Source organism: Somniosus microcephalus, chromosome 30 (genome assembly GCF_052327205.1).
Source record: "Somniosus microcephalus isolate GS21.2 chromosome 30, FLI_Smic_1.0, whole genome shotgun sequence".
Lineage (NCBI taxonomy): Eukaryota > Metazoa > Chordata > Chondrichthyes > Squaliformes > Somniosidae > Somniosus > Somniosus microcephalus.
In genome coordinates this window covers 27,000,856-27,012,389 of record NC_141016.1, presented here as the reverse complement: position 1 = coordinate 27,012,389, position 11,534 = coordinate 27,000,856, and the positions used below count along the sequence as shown (strand labels likewise).

The following is an 11,534-nucleotide window of genomic DNA, read 5'->3' as shown; positions in this document are numbered from 1 at the left end:
ATCAACTGTTTTACAACATGGAGGTCTAGTTGTGTCCTTCACTAGTTCCTGTTAAGAATGTCCTGCGCAAGCTGGGCCCGTGCCCGAGTATTTATACTCTCCCTGGACAGCACCACCCGCAGGCCACTCAGTATTATTTCATAAGTCTTTCTTTCATGAATGACTGATTCATGTCATGGTGTATTTGGATTTTCAGAAGGCATTCGATAAGATGCCACGCAAGAGGTTAATTAAACAAAATTAGGGATAAATACTTGAAGGAGAAAAAGTTCGTAGGGATATGGGGAAACAGCGGGGGAGTGGGACTAACTGGATTGCTCCTCGATAGAGCCGGCACATACTCAACGGGCCGAATGTTTTTTTTTCTGTGCTGTACTATTCTATAATTCTATGGTTCTCGTGGAGCGGAGGGAAGGACTAAGGCTGAGGGGGGATTACATAAAATATACAGCGCAGAAACAGGCCATTCGGCCCAACCAGACCATGTGCTGTACTATTCGATGATTCTATGATAGAGAAGTGGGAAAAATCCACGACCTGGATCTACAACACACTGCTGGAGATTTCCTATGACATGTAGACCACCCCAGAGAGAGGGATAGTACAGGAGATTTCTGCACCAGTAGGAGAGCCTAAGGACAGCGATAGTCCGGAGTGACGGCTCCCTCTGTTTCAATAGACGCATTGATCAGGAGACTTTCACATTGCGCCCAGGACCTGACGGGACAATTGAGCGTGTGAGGACACCGAACCGGGGGTATCTCTGAGCCTGAGCTCTGCACCGATGGGCTGCAAGGAGTTGGCGCAATGTCTCTGTCTCTCCGGAGAGTGGCAATGACCCCCGTGTCCTTCAGCCCCTCCAATGCCTGCACACGAGGGAGAGCTTCACGCACGAGCCTGGTCTCCCTTGACGCTAAGGGAAAGGCGGCCAGGAGCTGAACCCTCCGGGACAGCGGCTTCCCTGAGACAAGAGTCACCTCAGGCTTCTAACTATTAAAGTTATAAATGCATTTGTGTCAGCTGTGGCTCAGTGGGCAACACCCTCGCCTGTGAGCCAGCAGGTTGTAGATTCAAGACCCACTCCAGAGACTTGAGCCCATAATCCAGGCTAACACTCCCAGAGGGAGCGCTGCAGTGTCGGAGGCACCGTCTTTTGGATGAGACGTTAAACCGAGGCCCCGTCTGCCTTCTGAGGAAAGATTCTTTGGCACTAAGTCGAAGAAGAGCAGGGGAGTTCTCCCCAGTGTCCTGGTCAATATATATCACTTAACCAACACTTAAAACAGATTACAGGTAGACTATCCTTTATCCGAAAACCTCGGGACCAGCCGTGTTTCGGTTTTCAGAAAATTTCGGTTTTCGGAAGGTATTTTATAAGACTGGGAAATTTGTCGGAGGTGGGGGTCGGCGGGGGGTCGGGGGTCGGGGTCGGCGGGGGTCGGGTCGGCGGGGGGGGTCGGCGGGGGTCGGGGCCGTGCGCACGACTTACGCTGAACGAAAACACTTTCGGTTTTCAGAGGATTTCGGTTTTCGGAAGTGCAGATAAAGGATACACTATCCCTTATCCGAAAGGGTGGGGGTCGGCGGGGGGTCGGGGGTCGGGGGGGGAGAAAAGAATATCGGACAGGCCGCTGCAGCTATTGGACGGGCCGCTGTATTGTTGGGTTCACTCTCCCGGTATACCTCCTTCACACTGCCCGGCTCGGCCTGCAATCTCCTACCCAGGAGGGAACTCAGTGACCCTCTGCCCTGCTCAGCGTAAGTCGTGCGCCACTCTGGTCATGTTGTGCGCACGACTTACGCTGAACGAAAAAACCTTCGGTTTTTAGAGGGTTTCGGTTTTCGGAAGTTCGGATAAAGGGTAATCTACCTGTATCTGATCATTTACTTCATTGCCGTTTGTGGGACCTTGCTAAGCGCGAATTGGCTGGTGCTTTTCCTACATTACATCAGTGAATGCACTTCTTAAAAATGCATCAGTGGCTGTAAAGCACTTTGGGACGACCTGAGGCCATGGAAGGTGCTGTAGAAATGCGATTTGTTTTCTTTTTTTTCTTTTCAAAGGTACTTTGAACTGGTTATTGGGAACCAATGGAAGAATGTTAGGGCTAAATCACTAATTTTCCCTCAGACGACATGGTTGAGTCTGGGTACCCTGGGAATTAGTGACAAGGACTCGTGTCCAACTCTTACTACAGCATGCCTCGGAACAACTCTGTACTCTCTCACCCCGTCATCTTGTAGAGCTGCTTGCTTGTCTTCTGCACGTAGTTTTCAGCACTTTATGGGTTCAATAGATTTATGGTCTGTTGTGTTGACACCTACACGACATACATAACTACTTTATCTGCTTCAGTGAGCAAATGATAGCCTTGGAGTGCTCAGTGGGTGACTATCTGATTTGGAGAACTCTCGCAGTAGACTTTGAATCTATATGGGACCATTTCTTGACCTTGATGGGGCTTTGTTTTTAACTTATCTGGTGTCCTTGAAAAGAGGGAACTTTAAACGCTGATAACTCTATTCTCCTGAAAACCATAACCCTTACTCCAGTTTACATGTGCCACCTTTGTTCGTGCAAGCACCAGTGAGGCAATCAGAAGCATTGATTAGGGCACTGATCAGGGCATTGATTAGAGCACTGGAAAGCAAATGCACTACTTGAGAAATAGCAATGGGATCAATGTCAACTAACGTTGGTTGAGCATATTGGCGCATGACAGGCACAGTTCAATACCCAAAGCACTTCTTTCCCATCAGTGAGTTCTCTTGTGGATTTTGGAATGTGTGCGTCACAATAATAAACTGCGGAGCTGCCAAAATGGCAAGAGAAGTACAACACAGCGATGCCAGAATATAAGGAACCCAAGAATACCAACGTATAGTAACAGCCAAGCAATGGCAGTGTCATCACAGCTCAGCGATACCAATATATATATAACACACCCAAACAACACACTGAATACGGTACACCCAGTAACACCAGTATATATAACACACCCCATGAACACCATGTAGCAGACACCGGGATCGGCAACATATGTATCATAACCCTGGTAATGTCAGTGCTTATCACACAACCAAAGAAACACTAGTATATGCAACATACACTAGGAATGCCAGTATATTTAATGCACTCCAGTGACAGGTATATTAAAACACATCGGCCTAGAAATTCAGTTGGCTGCGCCACCCGTTAGCGCCTTAAGAGGGCGCTAAGTGGGTCGCAAGCCACTGCCCACGCCTCCCGCTAAATTCCGCGGGACGCTAATGGTGGCGCTAGCCGTTAGCGCTGCGCCGCTACCGATGACGTCATTGGTGTGCGCAGCGCCCCACTGACGCCCCGGCCGCGATATTAGGAAGCGCCCCCTGATTTACCGCCGGACGCTATGTGCGACCGGTTCAGGGTTACCGCCGGACGCTGTGTGCAACCGGTTCAGGGTTACCGCCGGACACTGTGTGCGACCGGTTCAGGGGGGCCTTCCTGCGGCGGTAGAGGCGCAAATTAAAGGAGAGGTGCGGGGCGGCCATTTTTGTTGTTGGCCGCCTGCCAGCACCTCTCTGCGCTGCCGTCCCCGGCCTCCTGACCCCCCCCCCCACGGAGTGCCGGCTGCGTTCCAAGAGCCCGGCACTACTCCTTGGTGCCGGGCTCTTTTGCCGGCACTCGCGATCCTCGGGGGCCCAGCTGGGCCCTAGATCGCGCTAAACAAGGCCCCTCCCCTTTAAGAAGGGGAGGAAGGCCTGCAGTACCGCAGTGCGACGTACCGCAGCGTGTGGCGCTGCGGCACGTTGCGCAGCGATATTCAGTCGCAGCGCCCCAAGAGGGATGTGGGGCGCCTCCAGTAGCGCCGCGCTTCCCTTTGGAGCGCTCCAACTGAATTTCCGGTGGCCGGCCGCGAATGCTTCCGGGGCGCTACTTTTAGCGCCCTGGCGAGGCTGGCGCCCCAAACGGGGCTATAGTCAATTTCTAGGCCATACACACTTACATACACACACACTCACACACACACTCACACACACACTCACACACACACTTACACACACACTAGCATACACACACTTACACTTACACACGTATACACACACTCACATTTACACACACATGCACACACAGTTACACACTTACACTCACACACTCACATACACACACACTAACACACACATCACACACACACTCACACACACACTAGCACTTACACACTTATATAGACACACACTTTAGCACACACACTCATATTTACATACACTTACACTCACACACACTTACATACACACACACACACACACACACACAGACACACTTACATACACACACACTAGCACACACACACTTATATACACACACTTTAGCACACACACTCATATTTACACACACACTTACACTCACACACACACACTTACACACACACACACTTCTACACACACACACACACTTACACACACATTAGCACACACACTTACACACACACTGACACACTTACATACACACACACTTACACACACCTACATACACACTCACTTACACACACACTTACACACTCACACACACTTAAACACACAAACACTCACTCACTCATACACTTACACACAAACACTTACACACATGTACACACTCACACACGCAAACACTGTCTGCTGTTTTACTAAGGACAGCTGCCAGAGATTATTTACTTTGCACCGTAATATCACTGATTAACAGATGTCTTTCAAATAAACACTGTTTTGGTCCATCAACATTTATTTAACTTTTCTTTTACCCCAGTTTGCTCCCCTCCACTAAAGGTGTTGCCTTATTGCTGCTGCACAGTTCCATGTGGGACTTTCTTTCTATACGAGCCTAGACAGTAAATGGCAGCAGGCTGTTCGACTACAGAAGCCAGCATAGCTGAGCCCTGATACTGCTCTGGCCCAAAGTCCCTCTACATGCACTTTCAGTGCGGCTCGCTGGGCAGTGAGCAGGTGTGGTAACCCTGACTGCTTTTCCCCTTCTTGACCAAGCCCTTATGAGGCTACAAGTAGCCCCACTGCCACTGCCACTGCCTTGGCTGGGGCTAGCTGGCTGCGACCTCCTTCTTCTTAGGCAGTCCCTCGGAACCGAGGATGGCTTGCTCCCACATTAAAAATGAGTTTGCAGGTGACCGATGAGTCCAATGTGGGACCGACAGTCTCTGTCACAGGTGGGGCAGACGGTGGTTGAAGGGGCGGGTGGGTGGGGTGCTTGGGTTGATGTGCGCTTGGGTGGCTGCGACCAGCAGTGACTAGGGATCAAATGTGTGATTTTCCCGGCCCACAGAACTCAACAACTCACTTCATTAACCAACTGAGCCATCGAGTAAATGAACCAGTGCCTGTTTAATGATTGACTGCTGGCTGCACAGTGATTACTCAGTTCAATCTCACTGCCCTGGGTTAATAATAACTTGGGATTTATAACTACTTGTATCTGGGCCTGCAGATTGGCTGTACTCTGTCACGCTACATAAACGATAACAAAGATCTATAAAGGTGACATAGGACAGGATTGTCTATTAAACTCCCATTCATTGCCTCTGAAACCTACGGATTTATCCGCTGCTTGTTGCTCAGCTCTTCTGTGAAATCTGTTTAATAATAACAGATTCATTAAATTAAAACGACAAAAAGACCGGTGAAAGAAATCTAAAAATGTTGACGAAAGTGTCCACTGTGCTACCACTTCTCAATCTCCTCTCATTCATGGTGAGTGACAACTAATCGTGACTAGTTTTCAACTGTGAAATTGTTTTATTTTAATCGCTGTGATGTCAGTGACACCAGTCTTGTGACTGTTCTGCACTAAGCTGTTTGCTCAACGGGGTAAGAATTACTTCCCATGTAATTGTACCCAATTACTGTTTGTTCAGCGCTTCACAAACCGCAGGGAGAATCTCTTTGACTAAGAACTGAAGACAACAGAGTTTGATCTCCTGTTGTTCTGCAGCAACATGCCTTTATATAGCGCCTTTAACGTGGTAAAACGTCCCAAGGCGCTTCACAGGAACGATTATCAAACAGAATTTGACACCGAGCCACATAAGGAAATATTAGGACGGATGGTCAAAGAGGTAGGTTTTAAGGAGCGTCTTAAAGGAGGAGAGAGAGGTAGAGAGATGGCGAGGCAGAGAGGTGGAGAGACGGCGAGGTGGAGAGACAGAGAGGTGGAGAGACGGAGAGATGGCGAGCCGGAGAGACGGAGAGGCAGAGAGTTAGAGAGACAGAGAGGTGGAGAGATGGAAAGACGGAGAGTTGGAGAGACAGAGAGGTGGAGAGGTGGAGAGGTGGTGAGCCGGAGAGGTGGAGAGTTGGAGAGACGGAGAGGTGGAGAGACGGAGAGGTGGAGAGGTGGAGAGGTGGAGAGGTGGTGAGCCAGAGAGTTGGAGAGATGGAGAGGTGGAGAGGTGGTGAGCCGGAGAGATGGCGAGCCGGAGAGACGGAGAGGCGGAGAGTTGGAGAGACAGAGAGGTGGAGAGTTGGAGAGACAGAGAGGTGGAGAGGTGGAGAGGTGGTGAGCCGGAGAGTTGGAGAGATGGAGAGGTGGAGAGGTGGTGAGCCGGAGAGGTGGAGAGTTGGAGAGACGGAGAGGTGGAGAGGTGGAGAGGTGGTGAGCCAGAGAGTTGGAGAGATGGAGAGGTGGAGAGGTGGTGAGCCGGAGAGGTGGAGAGGTGGAGAGACAGAGAGGTGGAGAGACGGAGAGGTGGTGAGCCGGAGAGGTGGAGAGTTGGAGAGACGGAGAGGTGGAGAGGTGGAGAGGTGGTGAGCCAGAGAGTTGGAGAGATGGAGAGGTGGAGAGGTGGTGAGCCGGAGAGGTGGAGAGGTGGAGAGACAGAGAGGTGGAGAGACGGAGAGGTGGTGAGCCGGAGAGGTGGAGAGTTGGAGAGACGGAGAGGTGGAGAGGTGGAGAGGTGGTGAGCCGGAGAGGTGGAGAGACGAAGAGGTGGAGAACATTTCTTGAAATTGGGAGGAAAAGGATTAAAAAGGCTGAATGTTCTGGGCATATTATAAAATCAAAGATGTGCCCCTTGAAGAATGGGTTACCTCTAGTTAGTGGCAGTGACACAGGAGAATCCTCACAGGAACCCCTTTATGTTGGGTACTTGTTCCTTCGCCTGTATTCTTACAGAGTGCAATGTCATCACACATACCCTGATCACTCTGCCTCGCTTAGTTGAAACAAAAATGACAACCTGACTCAATGAGCTGCATAGCTGCTTATACAGAGATACTGAAGTAGGAGTTTCCAGTGGCACGAGGTCATCAACAACATTTCTTATTATTTGCCGCTGATTATCAAGCTTTTGGTCACCTGTCCTAATATTTCCTTACGTGGCTCGGTGTCAAATTTTGTTTGATAATTGCTCCTGTGAAGCGCCTTGGGATGTTTTACTACGACCGGGTACTGAATTTGGAGGATCAGCCATGATCTCATTAAATGGCGGAGCAGGCTCGAGGGGCCGAATGGCCTACTCCTGCTCCTATCTTCTATGTTTCTATATAAATGCAAGTTGTTGTAACCGAGTAAAATTTTCAGCTGATCAGAGAGAGCCAGCATGGATTTGTGAAGGGTAGGTCATGCCTGACAAACCCGATTGAATTCAGGGCAAATTATTGACCTGGTTAGGAAATTGGCTGAGCGGCAGGAGACAGAGAATAAGGATAATGGGCAGGTACTCTAATTGGCAGGATGTGACTTGTGGCGTCCCGCAAGGAATCTGTGTTGGGGCCTCAACTATTCACTGTATTTATTAACGACTTAGATGATGGGATAGAGAGCCACATATCCACGTTTGCTGATGACACAAAGATAGGCGGCAGTGTAAACAGTGTAGATGGAAGCATAAAATTAGAAAGCGATATTAATAGTTCAAGTGAATGGGCAAAACTGTGGCAATTAGATTTCAATGTAGGCAATTGTGAGGTCACCCACTTGACCTAAAAAGGATAGAACAGGATAAAATGGTGAAAAGCTAGAAACAGTGGAGGTCCAAAGAGACGTGAGGGTCCAGGTACATAGGTCATTAAACTGTCATGGGCAGGTACAGAAAATAATCAAAAAGGCTAATGGAATGCTGGCCTTTATATCTAGAGGACTAGAGTACAAGGGGGTAGAAGTTATGCTGCAGCTGTACAAAACCCTGGTTAGACCACACCTGGAGCACTGTGAGCAGTTCTGGGCACCGCACTTTAGGAAGGATATATTGGCCTTGGAGGGAGTGCAGCGTAGGTTTACCAGAATGATACCCGGACTGCGAGGAGAGATTACACAAATTAGGGTTGATTTATCTGGAGTTTAGAAGATTAAGGGGTGATTTGATCAAAGTTTTCAAGATATTAAAGGGAACTGATAGGGTAGATAGAGAGAAACTATTTCCGCTGGTTGGGGAGTCTAGGACGAGGGGGCATAGTCTAAAAATTAGAGCCAGACCTTTCAGGAGTGAAGTTAGGAAACACTTCTACACACAAAGGGTGGTAGAAGTTTGGAACTCTCTTCCGCAAACAGCAATTGATGCTAGATCAATTGTTAATTTTAAATCGGAGATTGATAGATTTCTGTTAACCAAAGGTGTTAAGGGATATGGGCCAAAGGCGGGTACAGTATATGGAGTTAAGTCACAGATCAGCCATGATCTCATTGAATGGCGGACCAGGCTCGAGGGGCTGAATGGCCTCATGTTCCTACATTTCTATGTTCATCTAAGTTCCCTCCTTTAACTGGTAAAAATCTTTCTTGGAAAAACAGGTGACTTTGAACCTCTGGTTCCCAAAGCTCTCCGCCACTGGTTTTCCTCAACTCCTGTCTGCACCTGTTGTAGACTAATTGATAGAGATTAATTACTATAATTAGTCAATAACTCCATTATCGTTGTATCATGTGACCACCAGGATGGTAGAGGGCGAACTTTAGTCATCTAGCTATTGATTGCTGTGTTCCGAAGAGAACTTGCTTATAACAGTTACCCGAACGTCTCTCTTTAACAGGTGAATTGCACTCCGATTCATCAAAATGGATACTGCGCCTTTTACGAGGACTGTGGGAAAAACCCTCAGGTTACCAACAGCTTGCTGCCAGCCAGGGTGCCTTGCTTGGACAATGGACCTGCCCGCAGGTTGTCCGGGCAACACCTGGCTGTGCTGAAATCCACCTGCCCAATGCTCTACACTGGGGAGCAAAACACCTCGGCCTGCTGCTCCATCAAGCAGCTGAACATGCTGGACAAGAGTCTCTCCCTCTCCAAACCCCTCTTGGCCCGCTGTCCTTCCTGTGTTCAGAACTTTATCAACCTCTACTGTCAGAACACCTGCAGCCCCAACCAGAGCCTGCACATTAACGTCACCCGAACCTTCAGCGCCAATATCTCAGGCACGCTGACCGAGGCGGTGCTGGAGTATCAGTGCTACTACAGCCGGCTTTTTGCCGACGGGTCGTACAACTCGTGCAAGGGCGTGCGGATCCCGGCGACGGGCGGCTTCGCCATCGCCCCCATGTGCGGAAAATACGGCTCGACGCTCTGCAACACCGAGCGCTGGCTGGGCTTCCAAGGCGACAGCAGCAACGGGCTGGCCCCGCTGGACATCGACTTCATCCTGGTGGACAACCGGACCGTTGGCGGCGGGATCGGCGGCGGGATCGTGCCTTACAACGGCACCTTCTGGAAGTGCAACGAGTCGCCGGTCTCGTGTGGTCAAGCCTGCTCGTGTCTGGACTGCGCCGAGTCGTGTCCCGTCATCCCGACGCCCGCCCCGCCCCCCGGCCGCTGGAAAATCGACAAATTGGATGGGGCGCTGGTCGTTTGCATTATCGCTTTCTGCTCGGCGGTGACAGCGTTCGCCCTTTTCCTCGTCTGTCGCTATTTGTTAAGTCGCAGGAACCAGCCAGATGAGGGTGGCTCGAAAGCCCCTCAGCTCAGGCCGGGGGACGTCGGGCGGTGTGACCGAATCAGCCAGGCCACCCAACGCTTCCTGGCTGGGCGATTCCAAAAATGGGGCGCCATGGTGGCGCGTTATCCTGTCACGGTCATTTGCATATCTTTGGTGGCGGTGATCATTCTGTCGGCTGGCCTGGTCTTCATCACCCTCACCACCAACCCGGTCGACCTGTGGTCAGCCCCCGACAGCCGCGCTCGCCGGGAGAAAGATTTTCACGACGCCAACTTTGGCCCTTTCTTTCGAACCAACCAGATCATCATCACGGTGGAGGGCCGCCCCAGCTACACGTACGACTCTGTTTTTTTCGGGGCCAACCAGTTCACTGGCATCTTCGCCAAGGACATCATCCTGGAGCTCCTGGATTTTCAGACCCGGCTCCAGAATATAAAAGTTTGGTCAGAAACAGCGCAGAGGAACATCACCATCAAGGACATCTGCTATGCTCCCCTGAACCCTGAGAACCCCAGCAGCATAGACTGTGCAGTCAACAGCCTGCTACAGTACTTTCAAAATAACAGCACCAGGATCGATGCTGTTGCAAACCAGACCATGGCCGGAGTAACTGGAATTATCGACTGGAGAGACCACTTCCTTTATTGTATCAAGTAGGTATTTTTTCTTGACAAAGGGTTTGACCTGAAACGTTAACTCTATTTCTCTCTCCACGGATGTTGCCTGGCCTGCTGAGTTTTTCCAGCATTTTCTGTTGTTACTAGGTGTTTTTTCTTCCTCATTAGCTTTACTAAATAGAAACATAGAAGATAGGAGCAGGAGTAAGCCATTCGGCCCCTCGAGCCTGCTCCGCCATTCAATGAGATCATGGCTGATCATCCAAATTCAGTACCCTGTCCCTGCCTTCTCCCCATATCCCTTTATCCCTTCAGCCTTAAGAAATATATCTAACTCCTTCTTGAATATATTTAATGAATTGGCCTCCACTGCCTTGTGTGGTAGAGAATTCCACAGGTTCACCACTCTCTGGGTGAAGAAATTCCTCCTCATCTCTGTCCTAAATGGCTGACCCCTTATCCTTAGACTGTGACCCCTGGTTCTGGACACCCCCACCATTGGGAGGTCTGTGTGGAGTTTGCACATTCTCCCCATGTTTGCGTGGGTTTCCTCCGGGTGCTCCGGTTTCCTCCCACAGTCCAAAAATGTGCGGGTTAGGTTGATTGGCTATGATAAATTGACCCTTAGTGTTAGGGGGATTAAATACGTGGGGTTACGGGGATAGGGTGGGATATGTGGTGGTGTAGGGGTTACAGGGATCGGGTGGGATATGTGTCGGTGCAGGCTCGATGGGCCGAAATGGCCTCTATCTGCACTGTGGGGTTTCTGTGATTCTGTGATTCTGTGAACAGCCTTCCTGCATCTGGAGGCACAGCGAGAGAGAGAGACACTGCCAGAGAATGAGACACAAACTCTACATGCTGTCTGCCCTTGATTCTACCACAATGTGCAGAGTTACAAGAGAATGATACAGCACAGAAAGAGGCCATTCAGCCCATTGTGCCTGTGCCGGCTCTTTGAAAGAACTCTCCAATTAGACCCACTCTCCACTCCCCCCCCTCTATCACCAGAGCCCAGCAAAT

General features: G+C 50.0%; 1 protein-coding gene across 1 annotated transcript in view; it reads left to right on the top strand.

Moving 5' to 3' along the window:
• The first annotated feature begins 5,554 nt into the window (after window positions 1-5,554).
• Window positions 5,555-11,534, top strand: part of npc1l1 (NPC1-like 1) — a 78,484-nt gene continuing 72,504 nt past the window's right edge. The window contains exons 1-2 of the mRNA XM_085971264.1: window positions 5,555-5,718; window positions 8,995-10,547. Coding sequence (XP_085827390.1) covers window positions 5,665-5,718; window positions 8,995-10,547 — 1,607 coding nt within the window. The 5' untranslated portion in view covers window positions 5,555-5,664. The remainder of the gene's footprint in view (window positions 5,719-8,994; window positions 10,548-11,534) is intronic.